This window comes from Notamacropus eugenii, chromosome 6 (assembly GCF_028372415.1).
Source record: "Notamacropus eugenii isolate mMacEug1 chromosome 6, mMacEug1.pri_v2, whole genome shotgun sequence".
NCBI lineage: Eukaryota > Metazoa > Chordata > Mammalia > Diprotodontia > Macropodidae > Notamacropus > Notamacropus eugenii.
Window position 1 is genome coordinate 101,401,527 of NC_092877.1, and position 20,473 is coordinate 101,421,999.

The window sequence follows — 20,473 nt, forward strand, 5'->3', positions numbered from 1 at the left end:
AGGGTAAGAATGAAGGAAGGAAAGGCAGAAATAGGCAAATGGAGATGGTCTCTGAGGTCCCTTCTAACTCTGAGATTCTGTGATTCTATATGGAAAACTTATATGAGTATCTGGTCTGTTTTGGAGTCAGATTCCCCTGTGTCTATAAGAAGTCCCCTTAATCCCGTTGGTCAACACAGTTTCAACTACCTCTGCTGCTTCCCCCACTTCCATTCTCAGTCCAGCTTTAAAATCACACACACGTATATGCACACACGTATATGTATATGAGTATACACACACGTGTATGTGTGTGATTTATTTTAGTTCCAGTCACAAAGCTGTGGGTCCGAGAGGAAGGAGGTGGGTTAGGCAGGGAGGTAAGGGAAGAGTGAGCTAGCCCTATTGCTGACGCTGGTTTGGCTCCCTCCCCAGCAGAGCTGGGTAGGGGACAACTGAGGCTTCCTAGGACGCCTCCCCCGAGAAATGATCAGGGAGAATAAGTTCATGCTTGGAATGGTCCAGACTGGTCACTGGCACACCCTACAACGGGCAAGCTTCAACTCCCAGGACCTCAGCGGCTGCCTACGACAGATGCCAATCACTGGCTGACTCTGATCCGGGCGGTGAGCTGAGTAAATCAGAGTGGGGCAAGAAACCGGAAAAAATATCACAGTCGTCTGTGCACCAAACTACCTGTGAATGTCCACGTATGACCTTGTGTACAAGAACAGCAGGTCCTTTGCAGTCTCCTAAAGGAAGCAGAGCATCCACCAAGAACTTCGAAGGGTCTGAAAGCTGTTGAGTGTTTCGAAAAGAATATTGTTTGTAAGACACAAGGTGTCTTGAGAGTGAGCAACCTCGGGGCGCATGCGCAAATCCTTTCCGGAATTATTGCTGTGCCTTGGACTAAGTTGCATTCCCTGAATCTTCACAGAAAAGAGAATTCTTTAATCAGAGTTAGGAATGTGGACAGTTCAAAATCGGGAGTGCCTGGGGATTCTGTCTTTCCCTATGATGATAGCTATGGTCTGTTGTGCACAAAGGTGAGCTGCTTGTTGTTGGGTGTGTGTGTGTGTGTGTGTGTGTGTGTGTGTGTGTGTGTGTGTGTGTGTGTGTGTGTGTGTGTGTGTGTGTGTTTCTGGTGTTTGAAAAAAGAATAAATGCCTATCTGGATTTTAAAATCTTATGATACGGGGTTAGGTATGCGGATCTATCTTTCTGTCAGATTGCAGTTTCAGTGTTTCTAAATACAATCCGTACTTCTTCCCTTCAGCGCTAATGAACCCAGCAACATGTCATACGTGAAAGAGACAGTGGATAGATTGCTTAAAGGATATGACATTCGCTTGAGGCCAGACTTTGGAGGTAATTCTTCATATTTTTTCAACCTGTAACACAACTGTATTTCTTCTGTTTTTGCCAAGGTAAACGTCAGTTAAAATGCAAATCATTTTCATGAGTGTGCACTATCTAGCATGCTCTATGGATACACACAGGAACATACCCGTATATCCCGGTACCCATAAGCTCAGGTAAATGAATACAACCACCCAACACACTAAACACACACATAGTCTGCATGCTTAATGCCGCACACGTGTACACCGAGCTATTTTCTACACAGAAGGGGGGCAAGGGCGGAAGCCTTAAAAATGTTAAAATGTAACCTACTAGAATAAAACCAACCCTTTCTTTCCCTTCCCCCCACACCGTTTCTTTCCTTCTCCTCTTCAGACACATACATATGGGACAAGATTAACTACATAACAAAAACTCATTATCCCCTTTTAGGCCCTCCTGTTGATGTGGGGATGAGGATAGATGTCGCCAGCATAGATATGGTTTCTGAAGTCAACATGGTGAGTACACTTTGTGAATTTTAAAATCGGCAAGAATCATATGCAGAGCTGAAACCGACACAGTCTTGGTCCCTTAATCGCATTTCAGTGGTTTCCATATGTTTTCTTTTAGACACAAGATTCCCCCTTCTACCTCCCATCCCCCACCTTGCTTTGTATTTTAGAGACAGTCTGCTGCGGTTTTCCAGATTAAAGGTGTTCTTTACCAGAGAAGGGCTGTTGATAGTTGCTCAGTTGGATCGTGTTTGGGCGGAGTCTAAGTGTAACTTTACCTCTGTTTCCTTTACCCTTTCCATAAAGAAGGGCGCCATCTGCAGCCTGCTAGATTTCCCCTGCATTTTTAAGCACCTTGGACAGAGGTCTATCTACAACTCCCCTGAATACTCCAACCTCTGGTCATAGGCTATAGGGAAGACACTAGTGGATGGAACTATTTCTCTTTTGAGTTTCTGGATAAGATTACTGTGAAGTTGCCTTTTTTTTTTTTTTTAATCTCCATGCCTTCCTCCCCACCCCGTAGTATCTAAGCTAGAGACTAAATTTAGCTAGTTCTTTGAAAAGCAGGCTTCCAGAGGTTTTTAAGTCTAAGTCTTGGTAGCCTTGAATGGTTCCCTAGTGATGGCAGATGAACACAGTATCACCACAGAATAGCCTTGGTTTAGGTTTAAACAGGAACGTGATGGCTATGGTCAATGTTTTCATTTGCTTCTAAAGCCTGTGCATTCAGCAGAAAGCTGATGACTAAAGAGAAGATTGTTTTATTAGAACAGCATGTTCTCTTTATTTCAGAAAGGTCAGTCCTCCTTTGGTTTTCCTGGAGGTGTTAAAAATTGGACTGAAAACACTGTTTTTACTTTCACTGCTGCCTGTAACCAGCAGCAGGCATGGGACTTTTCCATGGCTAAATTGCCTAACTGTTGCTTCTTACAAGACAGAAAAAGCCTGTTGCTTTTCCAGGGACAAACCAATGAAAGCTGCAAATAGGCAAATTGCCAGGTTTGAAGTTGAAACAAATCTTTGTGCCAAATAGAGTACCTAGTTAAAGCAAAAATAAACACGAACTGGGAGAGATGAGTAACTACTTGTCGATTTCTACATTGTAAATATGAAGGCAAATTTCCTTTTTCTTCATTTACATCTTCTTTAAGCTTACTAATATGTTTTTCCTTTTGTTGAGTATTAATATAATAAAAAGTGTTCATTAATTTGTTTCAACATGATTCTAGAAAATACTATGACCATTAAACTATTCGTTATTTTTATTGTTATTAGAGGGTCCGTACACCAAAAAAGAAAAAAAAAACTTTAAACAATATTTAAATATTGATTTATACGTGGTGTTTTGGTTACAAACGGTCATGCCTGTTATTAATGGGAGGTCATCTCATGATCAGATCTGCTTTATGCCTGGGCAAGACATTTTGGAAAAAAAAAATGTTGTGTTTGTGTTTTTGTAGCTTATGTTAATTAAGCAATGAAAAACAATTGAGAGATACGCTGAAGAGAGGTTTCTTCTTTACAGATGCAATCTATCTACTGCTAATAAACTGCTCATTTGGGTTTAAATGAAATCAGTTGTTTAGTTTCATGTAAATAATATAACCAGTTCACTGAAAAAAAATGTAACTTTCAAATGCCTGGTTTTGGCATCATATAAATAACTTCAACTCTGGGTTATTTATAAAATGTTTATAAAGTCAAAGTGGGGAGAAGTATCATTTGACCCTTCCAGTATGAAAAGCAGCCATGTACCATATTCTACAGGTTTCTGTAAGCAAATTCTCTGATGGCTATCTCCAAAATTTCATGTACACATTCACAGAGGCACACTTCTATTTCAAATTTCTTTTTCTGATAGTCAGTTTGACAAAGTAGTCAAATTAGTTATTTGAATTTTTGAAAATGACTCAGTAAAAAAGAGTTAAATTTACTCATATGTAAGTATCATTATAGACAGCTTGGATACTAGGGACACAGACATTTTACAGAAATGAAATGAAAACATCAGACAATATAAAAACCTCATATATTTATTTCATTTTTCTTTCATTTGCATCGTTTCTTATTAGTGGCTTACTGGAAAAAGCACTGCAATGGTAATGCTGGGGTCCAGTTTTGGTTTTGCTGGTTATTGGTGATGTGACCTTGTATGTCTCGGTTTCCTCATCTGTAAAATGAGGGGCGTGGATCTCATGATTTCAAAGATACATATCTGTCTCATGGTTCTATGTAAGGTTGATTCAGACAGAGTTGTTAACAGACTGGTTTGAGTTTCACCTCTTGCCTCATCCTTTACTTCCTATAAAAATGAATTGATAATTAGAAATACAAGTGTTGCGTGAGGTCAAAGGCAACAAGAGGAAGTTTCAGAATCAAAAGTTCTAGATAAACATGATATCTAGTAGGATAACTGACAGACTTTTCCTTACACAAAATGCTCCTCACCATCTTAGAGTCTCTTTCCTCTTTCAAAACTCAAGTTAAAGATCAGGCACTTCCTATGTAAAGTGTATATTTTTATGTGTATACACATATATGCACACATGTATATACATATATACACATATATACATATATGCATGCATGCTAAAATAGCAAAGATGTAGTGGATAGAAAACTGGGCTTAGAGTCAAAAACACCTTGAGTTTGTGTCTCTGGTACATGTTGGCTGAATGACACTGGGCAGTTCACTGAACCTCTTCTCAGTGACTCATATAACTCTCTAAGACTATACCTAGCAGAGAAGGTCCTGATCTGCCTTAGTAGAGGAAGTTCTTCATCCGGGAGTTTCATACATCATTGAAATCATAGGTCCAGTTTCTCTCCTTATATAATTTTTTCTCAACATACTTTTTGTTCCCCCAATAGAATGTGCAATGTTTGATAACAGAGACTGTTTTATATTCCTGCCTGGCATATAATAGGCACTTAGAAAATAGATGTTGAATGCATGGGATAGAGAATTTTTTTCTTTCTATAGTAATCACTTTCAACATCACAGTATTTGCGAAAATACTTGAAATTTTTTTACCTAGATAAGAAATGGAAAAGTTCTATAAAACAACCAAAAACTTGGTTAAAAATCAGAAAAAGAATAAAATTTTATCTAAATAAAAAAGAATATATTTCCTTTAAATAATTCATTAATTTGGGTATTTTCCATTTCTCTCCAGTAGGAATTTTTCAGGTAAAATGGTATGATGATCATAATTTCATTTAATATGTTAGAATAAAAAAGATTCTTTTGGTTTTAGTCACTTTCCTTTGATGCTATTGATAAAATAGTATTATTATAATTTCACAATATATTGCCTCTGCTGAATTTTACCTTTATATCAAGAGCATTTTCTGCTTTTTGTCTTCTGAATATAAAATGTTTCTTTTCCCCAAATTAAAAAAAAAAAACAAGTGTGGTCAAGACTCTTTTTGATCAATAAGTACAGAAATTTCTTGGAAAAAGGAGTTGATGGCAGTTGAAAATTGCATGATTCTTTTCGGGTGCCTATATAATTCTTTAAATTAGAAGCATTTATCTTCCTTCTCACTACACAAGATACCCATGTACTATGGGGTGACTATTTATTGCCACTGCTATGGGGAGTTCATTTAGAAATTGTGAGCTTTTATGAAAGGAGTTTAACTTGCCCCAAATTCCACATTTCTACCATCTCCCTATAGATTCCTATCTATTTCTCTCTATAAACTGACCTGCCCTGTCTCCGCCCCGCCCTCGCCAAAAAAAGAAAGAAAAGAAAAACAAAAGCAAACAAAAAACAAAAGCTGCCTGAGATTTTAAGGGAAATGTTTGAAGTCATAAGAGGTGAAATACCATAGCATTTAGACACCAAGGGATCCCAGAAAATCTGCTACTCTGCTTAATCCATTAAAACATGCCCCAAGGAACCACAATGATCCAGTTTATTCAAGGCTTAAATATGCCTCCAAGTTAAGTGAGTGCAAAGACCAAATGGTTTCAGCTGTTCCTCTCCCATCCATTTTCTTGCAGTAGGGTAACAGGATGGGATTATATGCCTATGTCATATTGTGGCAAGAATGCTGAATCAGAAGTTAAATGACCTAGGTTCAAATCTCAGATGATTGACCTTGGGTAAGGGAGTTCTTGACTTTTCTGCTTCTGTGTCTGTATTTGTAAATGCAGTAGGTGACTTAAATGACCTCAAAATTCTCTTCCAGCTATAAATCTATGATACCATGAATGAAATATTGGATTTTTTCAGACTGTATTTGTTGCTTCTTTCTTGTCCAATAATGAAACCCGATCTGTTTCCAAGTAGGAATGTGTAATCTGCAGCACTCAGTAACTAATAGTTGTTTATTTAAGACCTTATAGATAAGTGTACCTGTTTCATTTTTTAATCTATTTTACTGACAACTGGTAGAATTCATTCTCAGCTATTCCAACAGATTCTTTCCATGCATTCATTTAACCAGTATTTATTTAGCAAGCGAAAAAAATGAGTCAAATTAGTTGTTTGGCAACATACCAACCCAAATCAAAACAGAACCTATTTCTGTTTTGCTTAATTATTTCTTTTTACTAGTTGAGTACATCAGGTTTCTCCTTGGAGATACTGCCCAAGAGATTTCTAGTTAAATGAGGCTGCCAGTACCAGTTACCCTTTTCCTAATCTTTAATTTAGCTGCTCCAAACATCTATTCAAAATACTATCTTTCCTAGTCTTACAGAACAATTTATTTGCAGCAAAGATGTGGCAGGAGTCAAAAATAAATGAATGGCAGTCTACTTCCTCCAAAATTTATTTTGCGGCAATAATTTATATTGGCTTATGATATGGTGAAATGTTTTGTTTTTGTTTTCTTTTACAGCTAGTTGAACAGGTAACTAAACTCAACAGGGAGAAAGTAATGCAATAACTGATCATAAACAATAGAGTAAGAGCCTAGATGAAGAAACTGAGCTTAACAAACTAACTAATGATCCTCCTAATTACGTTAACACTTCAGAAGCATTCAACTTTAAATGAAGTCTTTGAAAACATTACCAAGTGCAGTAGTTCTAACAATGTTATCCTGCTGCTTTACAGAACACCAGTGACTTTTTTTCCTTAGAACAGAGAATACTACACACTGCTTTTTTTCTTCCCACTGGGAAGCTAGCAATAGCCTTATAAAATGAATGTCTTAGGCATACTATTGCTGTTGTCAGTAAATATAGTGCTGAATTCTGTGGGGTTACAATACAGTCTCCTTTGCAAACAGAATAAATGGACTATAATATTTAAATACAAGAGAACTATTGACAACGAGTATAGATAGGGGTGTATTTCCTTCCAAATAATCATACTGATTTACCTACTCTGGCTCTTCATGGCCACAGTTTCACCCTTCCTAGAAAAATGTCAATAGGTTTCTTTTAGGGGTTTACAAGAGTGTTTAACCTGTCTCCCCAGGTTAAAAAAAAGCAAACAACTCCAATATGCTAAATTAATGTTCCTCTTGGGTTACCATTTGTTATGACATTTAGAAAATAGTGTAGCATAGAAGAAAGAACACTGACTTGGGTTTTAGGGCTGATGTCCAAGGTAATTTCTAGCTCTAAGATTCAATGACAGTATGGTTCATTGTTGGGCCAGTAGTCAGTCAGTAAGCATTTATTAAGTGCGTAGTAAGTCCAATACTGTGCTAAGTACTGTGGTTAAGAAGACTGGGATTCAATTAACACCTCTGATATTTTTTAAATTGATATCCTGTGAATAAATCACTTACCTTCTCTGAGTTTCTATTTCCTCAATTGCAAAATGACAACATTGAACTAGATGACTTTTGAAGTCCCCTCTACTTCTAGATCAGTGATCTTTATTTGTTTTAGCTATTTTTTTAAACCTTTCTATTCTCCCTAACAGATTACATGGATGATCTACAAGGATTTATTGCATTCCCAAAGGATGAAAGCGTTGTACCAGACTCGGGAAAAGGGGAGAGAAAATAGCATAATGATTAGGCAATCTCTGGTTTCCAAAAGCTTTGCAGTCTAATTGACCAAGGCATACTCCATAACCTCTTCTCCCTAAACTATCCCTCAAGGATTCTAGATCCAATCATGAGACACAGAAGGTGCTATATCAACAGTCTTCAAAATTCAACCTGACTGATGCCTGGTTTTTCTCACCTTATGAGTAAAGACTATATTGGAAATATTTGCATTTGGTAGTTTCTGTCCTATTTAAGTTGGCAAAATAGCTCAACTGCTGTTAGAGTAATTTATTTTTCAACACACATCAAATAGCAGCAAGATCTTATGTTTTCTCAACTTCTGAAAAGACCCCAGAGGTATTAAAAAAATCAGGCCTTGAATCATTCCCTTAGGGAGTCTCAGTGTGAAGGGGGAAAAACATCAAGGTTTCTTTGCATTGATTAATATCCTACCACTCCATTCCTCTGACTCTTTACATGTTTTATTAAGTGTCTGCAGGATGGCAGTGCCCCTACCACCGTTGAAAACTCCTAGTGTATTATTCTCATACCATGCTTCTCTCTCGAGTAGACAGACCATGTTTAAGAAATACTAAAAGTACTCATGAATTTCAGGTCGTTGGATTGGTGAAAAACCCTTATCCCATCCCACCCCCCAACACCAACCACAAAAACACTCATAATGAAGCTTTAAAAACAAGTTGCTGAGTTGTTTTTAGTGTAACTGTGATTTGCTGTTGTGATTCTATGCAGTGTCTTTGAGTAGGGTTGTCAGTGATGTCACCCACTGTTCTTCCCCCAGCTCATATGTGTGTGCTGGGTTATTCATCCCAGTCTTTCCCTTAGATCTCTCTCCTTGGATGTGGTTTTCTTTCTAGACATTCTCCTGGCTCTTCCTTTCAAAGAAAACTGTTGAAAACAATGGAAAGTGGCAAAGGCATTGCCCCTACCATTCTATCATTTCCTCGCCTTCTCATATCCCCCTACCCCGGTCAGAATGTTGACTTGTGGCCAGGGTGGGGGGAGGGGGGCACTGGAGGGGGACAGGGAAGGAGGGAAAGAGATGAGAGAGAGAGAGAGAGAGAGAGAGAGAGAGAGAGAGAGAGAGAGAGAGAGAGAGAGAGAGAGAGAAAGATTGTGTGTGCGTATGTGTATTTTGAAAACAGCTGCATAGGTGCATGACCTTAACTCTAAAGAGGGATGGTAGAAAAGCTAAAGGGGGTGGGGGAAGGAGAAATCACTGTCTTGTGGGTCTCAAATCCAGAGTGGTGCTGCAATAACACAATATCCTTGCAATACACGGTGCACATTCTGCTCAGACAGCTTTGGTTCTGGAATCCAGTGCTGAATATTTCATGGCTGGCACTGCTTCCCCTGTGGCTTCAAACTCTCCAAGTTTCCAGCTTTGCTGCTTGTTAGGGTGGTTTCCACCCTGCTATTGATTTTGAGCACTGCTTCTATCCAGGCATGTTCCTTCTGTAAGCTTTCACAGTGTTCAAAGTGCTTTAGTCTAGTATGGCATTTCTATAAATCAAATCAAACTTCCCAGTTCCTAGATTATGGCAAAACCCCTAGAGGGGTCTAGAGAGGGCAAAATGCTACTAGACCACTGCCTAAAAACCAGCAGACAGTCATGTCATGTATCTTGATCTCTTTGGCCAAAGCAGTCATTGACTAGTAATATTCTTCTATCTCATTCAGTTCAACCACTTAAATGTCACAAATGATTTTTGACCATCTACTGTGTGGAGAGAACAACTACAATAGATGTTTAGTTTAAATAAGCCATGGTTCCACAGCTCTTACATTTAAAGAGCTTAGAATCTATAGCCAACTGGAGATATTCCCATGTTTCCTTGGTATGTGAGGATATAGATGTGACTTGTGTATTGAATCGGCAACGGTATGCAATTACCCCCTTGAGATGTGAGAATGCTTGTTTTACTTTGCAGAAATCTTGTCAATGACAATGCCAGGAATTTATTCCCAGAATTTTTTTTCAACATCTTAGGCTTCTTCTATACTCAAATGATAGTTATTTCTAGGATCTAAAAGTTAAATATTGTCTATAAAGAAGACAAACGGAGTTAACTATTTGTTGGCATGCATCAGCTATTTAACATTTTGGGGAAATGCCAATATACACTAACAAAAGTCTTTAAAATAATTTTGTTTTGTGGATGGATATACAGGAAAGGTTCTGAGCAAAATTGTGATACAAAGTTTCAAATCAATTCCATTCAATAAGTATTTATTAAGCATTGCCTTACTACGTGCAAGACATTGTGCCATAAAAGACAAAAAACAAAGAACATTCTCTCTCCTAAAACAGATTACATTTTAATTGGGAAATACAATTTTTTCACAAATAAACATCGTATTTCCACTTCAATGAATCTGTGATCTCACTGATATTCCCTCCAATGATAGAGCTCACAATTGATCCATGTCTGTCCATTTTGTGTAACTCGACTGTGTCTTCACGTAAATCTTATACAAGGGACCTACTCAATCATGCTTAGGGCAGAATTTCTGGGTATTCTTTATGTGACTACCAATGAAACATGTGAGCTTTTCATCAGTTAGTTGTCTCTCAATCTTGCTAAGCTAATGGCCCATTTCCCTCCTCACCCCCAGACAAATGTTTTTCTGATACATGCTTTGCAGCATTTCTCCTGCACAGTTCATCATTTTAATTTTTACTTACTTATATCCTACACATATAAATAAAATTCTAGATAATTTGAGGAGAGAAAGGGCATGAAGATAGATAGTTTGTGGCTTCAGGCTATTATTTCTATGCCTTTTCCCTACCTCTGTGGCAGCTATTCCTTCTTCTTTGTTCTTATATAGGCAATTTGCTTTCCCTTATGGAAACTGCTTTCAGAAAAAAAGATTTAAGATCATTTGTCCTCTCTGAGAACAAAGAATAGACAGCAACAATAAGAATATTAATAATTTATCACTTAGTATGAAATGAAATCATTGGTTACCTTTCACCTTATTGAAATTTTAAGGCTTATTTCTTTTTTAAAAAAATTGTTTAATGATTAGTGTGAAAATATGTTTAATAAGAAAATATATGTAGAGCCAATATCAGATTGCATGCCATCTTGTGGAGGGGGAGAGGAAAGAGGTGGAGAAAATTAAAAACTCAAAAGTTTTATGGAAGTGAATGTTGAGAACTAAAAATAAACTAATTAATTTTTTTAATTGTTTATTTATTTTTAACATTCATTTTTTTAAAGAAATTGAGTTCCGAATTTGCTCCCTCCTACCCCTCCTACAACCCATTGAGAAACAATATGATTCACAATTATACAGGTGAAGTTATGTAAAACATATTTCCATATTAGCCATTTTGAAAAATAAAATAAAAAGTAAGACATAAGGAAAGTGAAAAAAAAAAGTATACTTCAACTGCACTCCAGGTTCATCAGTGTTCTATCTGGAGGTGGACAATATTTCTCATCATGGTCTTTGGACTTGTTTAAGCCTTATTTCTCATAATGAAATGAAAAGCTTTCCACCATTTTGAAAGAATCCCAAGCCTCCTGACCTCCTGAATCAAATTAAACCACATAGGTAATGAGTTATATCCATTTCAGTAATGATAGGGCAAGACGGCTGGTGGGATCAAGTGGATAGTGGAGTGAATCTATTAACACTAACATAACTGAAGACCATAAATGAATTTTGAGTACATTTGCAAACGCTTCCCAAAAAATGAGCTATTCATTCTGTTGAGGTCTTCTTAAAGCATGACAGTGTCACTGTTGCTCCTACTTAGTCAACTCCAGTGAGTTCCTGTTATCTCCAGAATCAAATATAAAATCATTTGATTAAAGCCCTTTACAAACTGGCCTCTGCTTTCCTCTCCAGGCTTCTTGTGCTCTGTTTCCTTCCATGTACTCGGTGATGAAATGATTCCTTGCACAAGACCCACACATTTTCATCAACTGTTTCTATGCCTAGAATGTTTTCCCTTCTCATCTCCTGCCTTCCAAGGCTTCCTTTCAACTTCAATTCCAATGTTTCCTTTTGCAAAAAGTCTTTCTCAATGTCCCCACCTCCTCCATGACAGTGTCTTCCCTGTGATATTACTTCCTATTTCCTCTGTATATATTTTGTACGAACATAGTTATTTGTATATTATCTCCTTTCTTAGAATATGGGCTCCTTGAAGGCAGGGCGTGTTTCTGCATTTCTTTGCATTGCCAGTGCTTACTATGTGCTTATTAATTAATGCTTGTTGGCTTGACTTGACTGCTGTAGTTGTAGATTTTTAAATCACTTAGGTAGGAAAACAACAAGTGCTAAAAACACGTTTGCATAGCATCTGTTCCTTCCCCACAGACCTAGGAAGTGACTCAGAGTCCCTTTGGAACACTAGGCTCCCATGTGAAGTCACTTGAAAGCACTGGGAGTTCTTGTAGAAAACGTATTTGTTGAGAAAATGAAACTGGGTGTAACAGAGCTGACAAGGGAGACTAACAGCCTGCCCTGGGAAATGAGGCATACCTGCAAGAAAATTAAAAAGTGACTCCCAAGAGCTTTTCAAAAGGATGGAGATATTTGAATGCTGTACATGAGATTGATAGAAAATGGTTATTTCCATAAAGCCAGGTTCTCTGTTGATATTCTGCTCAGCATAGGAAGTTCCCTGTAAGCAAAAGGTAATTCAAAGGAGAGTGAAGAGAGCCTTATTTGGATAACCCCAACTGTCTATCATCACATTATTGGTGGGGGGAGAAGGCAGAACAAGCATTTTTTAAGTATCTACTATGTCCCAGGCACGATGCTAAGCACTTCTCTTTTGTTCCTCACGGTAACCCTATGAGATAGGTGCTCATATTATCCCGATTTTCCATTTTAGGAAACTGAGGCAGAAAAAGCATGAGTGACTTGGCCAGAGTTACACATGAGGCTAGATATGAACTCAGGTCCTCCTGCCTTTGAGCCCAGTTCTCTACACAATATAAAGGAGACGCAGATGAGTAACTTGATCAGTAGCTTTAAGTAAGGGTCTCATTAACACAGACATTTTGTGTAGCTCTTTTTTATTTCTATTCTTGAAGAACAGGAATAACACAATACATTTCGTTAAGCAAATGTTTTTATGCATCTGCTCTGTGCCAGGCACATGGTTAGGCATAAGGGATCCAAAGATAAAAAGGAGTATGGCATAGTAAAAAAAAAAATTCCAGTTTTGGAGTCATTAGGTGCTAGTGTAGGTGACATTCCATCTCTGTGGGTCTCAATTTCCCTATCTGTAAAATTAGGGCACTAGGCTCTTTCTAAAGCTTAAACTATTTTTTTTGGATCCAAGATCCATTTGGCAGTCTAGTGAAGCCTATGCACCCCTTCTTCAAATAAGGTTTTTTAAGTAACTGAAGGAAATTAGTTACAGTTAGAAGTTAGTGAAAATAAAGATGTAACTTTCTTGGCAATCCAGTTTTATAGAACTCTTGAAGCTGAAGTTCTATATCTTCTAGATTAAGAGTCTTTGTTCCATCCAGAATTGAATGTATGATGCTATGAATAATTTCTACCTTCGAAGAGTTTACAGTCTACTAAGGAGAAGCATTATGCATAAAGATGAGTAGTTACATAATGTATACAAAATAAATACAAAGCAACTTCAAGAGAGATGAATGAGCATAAACAATTGAAGAAATCAGGAAAGGTTTTTCATTAGGAGGTTGGACCTGAGCTTAGATTTGAAAGGAAAGAGGGCTTCCAAGAGGAGGAGTTGAAGAGGAAGATGATTCCAAGTATGGGGGTCAGCCTGAGTAAAGGCATGGAAATGGGAGATGGAATGGCATGAAGAAGGGAGGAATAAAGGAGTTAAGCATCTGCTTTGTGCTAAGCATTTTAGAAATAATATCTCATATAAGGAGTGAGCTTGGAACATAAATAATATGAGGGGAAATAATGTATCATCAGCCTGGCTGTTGTCCTTGTTTGGTCTTCATTCTCAAAGAGGACCATGACATGAGGGAGGGGATGGCATTACATATAAGTGAACTGGATTTCAGTGAGGGAAGACTGTACAAAGTCATCAGCCTCACCCTTGCCTCCAGAGCCATCTGGGTCCAGTGGTCCGATATAGATAAGAAAGACTGGAGATGGCCCTGGATACAAGGGGGACCTTGGCCTTTTTAAGCTATGGTCTTTAACAGATCTCAATTTGACTGAGGTAAGGCCCATTCAATGAGAGAGGTGGGTTCCAAATTGTGAAGGGCTTTAAATGCCAAACTGGGGAGTTTTTATTTTATGCTACAGGCAATAGGAGATTACAGGACCTTCTGGAATATGGAAGCAAGATAGAGCTATGCTTAGGAATATCATTTTGCCAGCTATGTCAGAAGACGGTCTGAAGAAAGAAAAGGCTTGAGATTGGGAAGTTAACTGAGAGGTTATTACAATCATCTAGACGAGAGCTGATGAAGGCCTGAAATTTGGTAGTGGCCATGGAGTGAGAGTAGGGGGAGAGGGAAGGATGAGAGGTATTTTATGGAAGTAGAATCAATAAAACTTGGTAATTGATTGGATATAGTAGGGCTGAAGGAGAGTGAATGGTTGAAGGTGGTTCAGGTTTTGAATCTGAATGACTGGTGATACTGATGGTATTTTTAACAGAAACAGGGAAGTTAAGAAAAAATGCATGCTTAGGGGTAAAGATAATGAGTTCTGTTTGGGATAAGGTGACTTTATGATGCCTTTGGTACTTCCAGATGGAGATGCCTAACAGGCTGTTAGACATTTGGAACTGGTCACTGGGGAGAAAGATAAGGCCTAGATATATAGACTTGGGAGTCATCTACATAGTCATAGTTGAACCTTGGGAATTCATGAGATCACTGAAAAAAGAATACAGACAGGAGCTGACCCAAGGCAATACTGGGTCATGACTGGTCAGGGATCCTGCAAAGTTTAATGAAAAGATCTATTAGGCAAGTTTGAAGGACAACTAGGAGAAAGCAGTATCTTGAAAACCCAGTGAGGAGAAAATATTTGGGAGAAGAGTGTGGTCCACAGTGTCAAAAACTGAGTAGAGATTAAGAAGCATAAGGACTGAGAAAAGACCCTTCAGGTTCAACATGAAAGATTTCAATTACTGAATACATTTAGATTATTAAAGGTGATTCTCTCAACAAGAGAGTTTTTCAGGATGCCTACAACTATAGATTTTTACAAGTAGGGAAGATTCTTGGATATCAGAATGACTTAGGTATGAGCTGTCCCAGAGGTAGGGAGTGGTGGATTAGGGTAGCACCCAAGGTTTTTTCCCTAGAATACTAAAGCCCCATGAATAAATTTTCCATGTGCTTTTTAAACCAAGAGAACATGTTCTCCACTAGTCAAGGAAAAAGGCATTTTGGTTTCCATAGAGGACAATCAATGATAGTTATTTAAAGAGGATGAGCTTTATATATGCCTAATATGTTTTGCAATATCACAAGCTACCAAATTTCCTTTCATCTTTTCCCAGTATTTTTTCCCTTTTCTCTCTTCCTTGACCTCCCTAATCTTTTCAAAGATCTAACTCAAAACATTTCTTTGAAGCTTTGCCATCACCATCATTGGTCAGATTACTGGTAGAGAGAGTGCTTGAGACAGACAAGCAAAATCCAGGACAATAGAAAGAGTGTAAATTATTTTTTTCTCTCAGTACACAATTGTGTGTATGTACATACATGTATATGTATATGTATGTATAAAGTGTGTGTGTTTACACACAGAGATACACATATAAAACTCCTTGAGATTTGAATAAAAACATTTGCAAAATTCTATATAGCTCCTGGCATACTCCAAGCTGATGACAAGGTTATATAATACAACTTACAGAATTATTTAATAATAGTAATAATTTATCAACATGTTAAAATGTGTTAGTAAGAATATCTTTTTAAAATCTTAATTCATAAATTAGCAGTTTCTCCATCAGTTCCAACTCACACCTCCATCTGTAATTTTCCTTTGCTTTTATGGTGATCACGAATCATGAGCTGTTACCATAGGAACAGATTCATCATATAAAGCAGTCAGCCTAATAGACACAAAACCAATACATGACAAACATTAATATACAGCGTCTTGACTTTTCATTTGTTTTGAAAAATAAACACACTGCTCTTCTGGTTACCCTTTTTCACCTGTGTTCTAAAGGATATCAGTTTTATTAAATGTGCTTAATAACATATTCGACAACTATCTGATTAAAAAAGTAAGTTATATTTTTAAGAAACACATCTTATTTGTTTTTGGAAATTTTTAAATTAAAAAAATCATTTTCTTTTCTTCCCTTTCCCCCACCCCATCATTCTGACATTAGTTATGTGCAAAAATATGTCTCATTCTGTATCTCGAGTCTAGCACCGGTCCGTCAGTAGGTGAGCAGCACACATCATCCTCAGTTCCCTGGAACTCTGGTTTTTGCATTGATCATAATTCTTAAATCTATCGATATGGTTAATTTTATGAAGCTGTCAACATTGTAAAAATTTTGTGCAGATGTTACATTACTTCATTCAAGCTTCCCTGGACTACTGATTTCTTCCAAATTATCCCTTTCATAATATATATATATGCAATAATTTGCTCAGGCATTTTCTCAATTGATGGATACCACCCCCGATTTCCAGTTATTTGCTATAAAAAAAGAGTTGTTAAAATATTTTTTGTACATAATGAGTACCTTTTCTCTTTCTTTGATATCTATGGAGTATAAACCCAATAGTGTTATAGTGTTCTGACTGGATGGAAGGGAATACAGTTTACCAACTTTGGGGGCATAATTTCAAATTGTTTTCTAGAATGACTGGACCTGTTCATATACTGTCACCAACAGTGCCTTAATATGCCTGTTTCCCACAGTTCCCCCAGCATTTATCATTTTGAATTTTCATCAACTTTACAAATCCAAATATGGGCATGAGGCAGAACCACAAAGTTGTTATAATTTGCATAATTATTAGTGATTATGGAGTATTAGTTCACATGGTTATTGATAGCTTTGATATCTTCCTTTTTAAAAAATACCTGTTACTATCCTTTTATCATTTATCAATTAGTGAATGGCTCTTAGAATACATCTTAAAAGTATGCAGACAGATAGTAACTTCTGAACAAAATGGAATAATAACCATGGAATCAGAATAGACCTTGTCTGAGAGGTGACACTTCAGCCGAGCCTTGAAGGAAACTAGGAATTCTAAGAGACTTGTGGCACTTTTTTCTATTAAATCAAATACATGCAGTAAACAGAAAGAGGCAGCATGGTATTGTGTATAGATAGTGAGCCTCAGAGTCAGTAAGGCCTAGGTTCAAGTCAATTCTCTAACTAATATTTTCTATATGACCATATAACCTCTCAGTTGTCTGGGAAATTCTCTAAAACAATAAACTGAAGAATAGGTATCACTCTATTGGTATTGGGAATTTCCTCATTGAAATTCTCTGAAAGGGACAAACTCCCCAGGTTGTGAAGGGATCCAGTCCATCAAACTGGCTCTTTTCTCCTCATACCCTCCTTCAAGTAAGCTTTAGACAACGTATGTGGTTTCTTGGCATAACTATTTCACAGAGAGACAGTAGTAAGCCAATGATTGCAGTTATTACTGCTATTCATGTGGTCACCATTTTTTTGCTTTTATTATTTTTGTTTTTTTATTTGGTTTTGGCTCCTATCTAGGTCAGAGATTCCCTACCCCTCCCCCCATATTAGGTCTCCCCTCATCCTTTAAATATATTAAGAACTGATCTTTCATTCCTCTCCAGATTTTTTCACCTCCAGTATAGACTCCATGTATTTGTTGGGATCCATTTGCTCATCTCATATTCATTTTTTTGTGTCATTTTTACTTCCTCAATAAGCATGTCCACGAATGGGACTTTATAATTCAAATATAATGGACACCTCTGGTGATAAAAGACTTTGATATGTGTATACATACATACATACATATATATATATATATATATTTACAGATCTTTTCTGATTTGGAGGGCCTATTTATTGTCCTCAATAAAAATGACATTCCTAAATGCTCTTGGGATGATTGCCTTTTGGGGTCTCTCATCAAGCTTTTTTAAAGTTTGTTTTACTTTGCACTGCTTCTTGCTGTTCTGGATGGAGATGCTACTTGTGATCCTCTACTATCCCATTATTTAAGCTCCTAGATGAGATTGTATATTCTAAACTCATCCTGCCTTTGATTGACATCTCTCTACTTGGTAAAGCGATCACCAATTGAGGTGATTCTTTTGTTCATCTCAATATAATAATTTATTTACATAAATTGAATATCTTTAGGAAATGGTTTAATCTATGTAAATGTTCATTCTTCCATAGCAATATATTCAAATATATGAATAGAATTATTTTGAATGAATACCATATAATCCTCCTATTTTTATTATTTCTTCTTGTATAAGTCACATTTTTAAACAAGTCAGTGCTCTGACACACACATAACAGATTTGGGAATAACTTCCACATCAGTGGAATGAATGAATTAAAATACCAAATTTATTTTATTATGCTTTTTGATAACCAGTTTATCTGGCACCTCATGATTCTTGCTCCATAGGCTTCAAACTTCTATATATTCTACTATTCTGGGCTCTCTCATTTCTCACTTCTAAGCATAATTGACAACATATATTTTATGTCATCTTCATCTATGCCTATATTTATATTGAGGTCACTGCAAGTCACATCATCATTGCCCTGATGTCATGGTCCTCTTTGAGAATGAAGGACAAACCACACACCAGGTCATTGGTTATCAAAGAATATATTAATGTGGTTTGCAATTTTGCCAGGTTGTCATAGCATTTTTCTGCCTCCTTGTTTGCCACAACAGATGTTAGTACAAAGCTAGAAACACTTTTATGGTGATAGATTTTTTTTTAATATCATGAGAACTATAATACAAGATGTACAAAAATCCCAGGAAAAGATACTTTTGTTGCCTCCAGATACACCCTAAAACCAACTCCACCAATGTCTCTAGTAGTCTTTCATCTATCCAAACCATCTATAGTGTTGTTATAGCTTTTAGTTGCATTCATAGCGAGACTGCCAAGATGAACATAATTTAGTTCCTTCATTAACATGTCTACTAGAGGAACATGGTTTAGGATTTCATGTTTAAGATAACAACAGCAAAGTTAATGTTTATAAACAGTTTAAAAACTGCAATTCTTAGCACCCTCTGGCCCCTTTTTGTGGCACTCTTCAATTTTCATTGATAAACTATAAAGAAGCCAAACCAGACAGAAGGCCATTTTATATTTTCCTTTGTTCCATGGCTTGTCATGGCCAAAGAATTCATTAGCAATTGGCCAGACTGCTGGTAATGGGTCTTTCCATATTAGCTATGCTGATTCTCATTATAAAGGAACAGTCTGTCACTGGGACTATATTTGAAGGATTTCCAGCTTTGTAGAATCTGCCAGAGCTTCTGCTCTACTGGCATATCTTTCAAGATGTCAGGGTCACCTTTCTAGAATGAGGCATCAGATTAGGACTTTGTGAAGGGATTGTGTCATTTTTTATATTGAAAAAATTGAAAAAAAATTGACAAAGGTCAAACATTAGTGACAAAACCTGACTAATTCAGAAAAAATAAAAGTTTCATTTCTACCATACTTGCAAGCTACATTGTGCACTTATTTCAAAATATTACCTTTGTCTGAAACTTGTGATATCCCATTCAAACTGTGATTTATCACTGCCAGTGAGAACAAAATAACTAAATTACACGAAGAAGAAGATTCTTTCCCCTGACCTCTTTGGCACATCCCAGAGGGAACAATGGGAGGAAAAGTTACTCCTCAAGCTGACTGCTAAGATTAAAGTATGGGGGAAGGGAGAGTAGCTTCATCCTAGAGGTCACTAATGGTGAATGAAAAAAAATATCTAATGGATAGATATTCTCCAAGTTAAGACCATCAGTTCACTGACAGGAACTCAGATTTTCATTAGTTTTGTACGTAAGTAGAAGAGCAGAAGGGGGAGATGATAAACTTTGAAAGAATGGAGCATTCCAAACACAATAACTTCAGTTTCAGGCAGGTTACTCAGTTATTCTGGGCTGTTATAAATATGATTTTGTCAGATGATTCATGAATATATAATGAATATATAGACTTGGGAGTTTGATTCCATGCCTTTATTGAAATCCAGCTCTTTTGAGTTTCTGAGCTTCACAGATTTTCATAATCACAGAATTTTAGAGATATCTGGGACATCAGTACCCATCCTATCCAATCCAAAGCTAAAAATGAATAACTAAAATCACATACCCAAGAGTAGTCTTTGAAAACCAGTACTGAAGTAGAACATGCGATCCCATGTAATCCTTTCCACTCTGAAATAACTTTGTTTTTTAAGAAATTTCCCACCCCCTACTCCAGCATCAAGACTATAGTTGTCTCTTCACAGCTAACTCTTCCCCTTAGAGTCAAAGAGAACAAGTTTAATCCTTCCTTCTCTTGAAAGTCTTTCAAATACTTTAAGAAAGCAATCATGTTCCCTGAACTTCTTCTTCTTAGGTTAAATATGTCCAGTTGATTTAATGGATTTTCAGATGGCATAGACTGGAGATCATTCAACCTTCTACTAGTTCTCATCTTGATGTCCTTCCAATTAAAACAAAAAGGTT

The 20,473-nt window shown here is 37.0% G+C and overlaps 1 protein-coding gene across 1 annotated transcript in view; it reads left to right on the forward strand.

The window, feature by feature from the left end:
• The first annotated feature begins 861 nt into the window (after nucleotides 1-861).
• GABRB1 (gamma-aminobutyric acid type A receptor subunit beta1) overlaps nucleotides 862-20,473 on the forward strand; it is a 440,089-nt gene continuing 420,477 nt past the window's right edge. Inside the window, exons 1-3 of the mRNA XM_072620697.1 lie at nucleotides 862-1,025; nucleotides 1,256-1,347; nucleotides 1,774-1,841. Coding sequence (XP_072476798.1) covers nucleotides 946-1,025; nucleotides 1,256-1,347; nucleotides 1,774-1,841 — 240 coding nt within the window. The 5' untranslated portion in view covers nucleotides 862-945. The remainder of the gene's footprint in view (nucleotides 1,026-1,255; nucleotides 1,348-1,773; nucleotides 1,842-20,473) is intronic.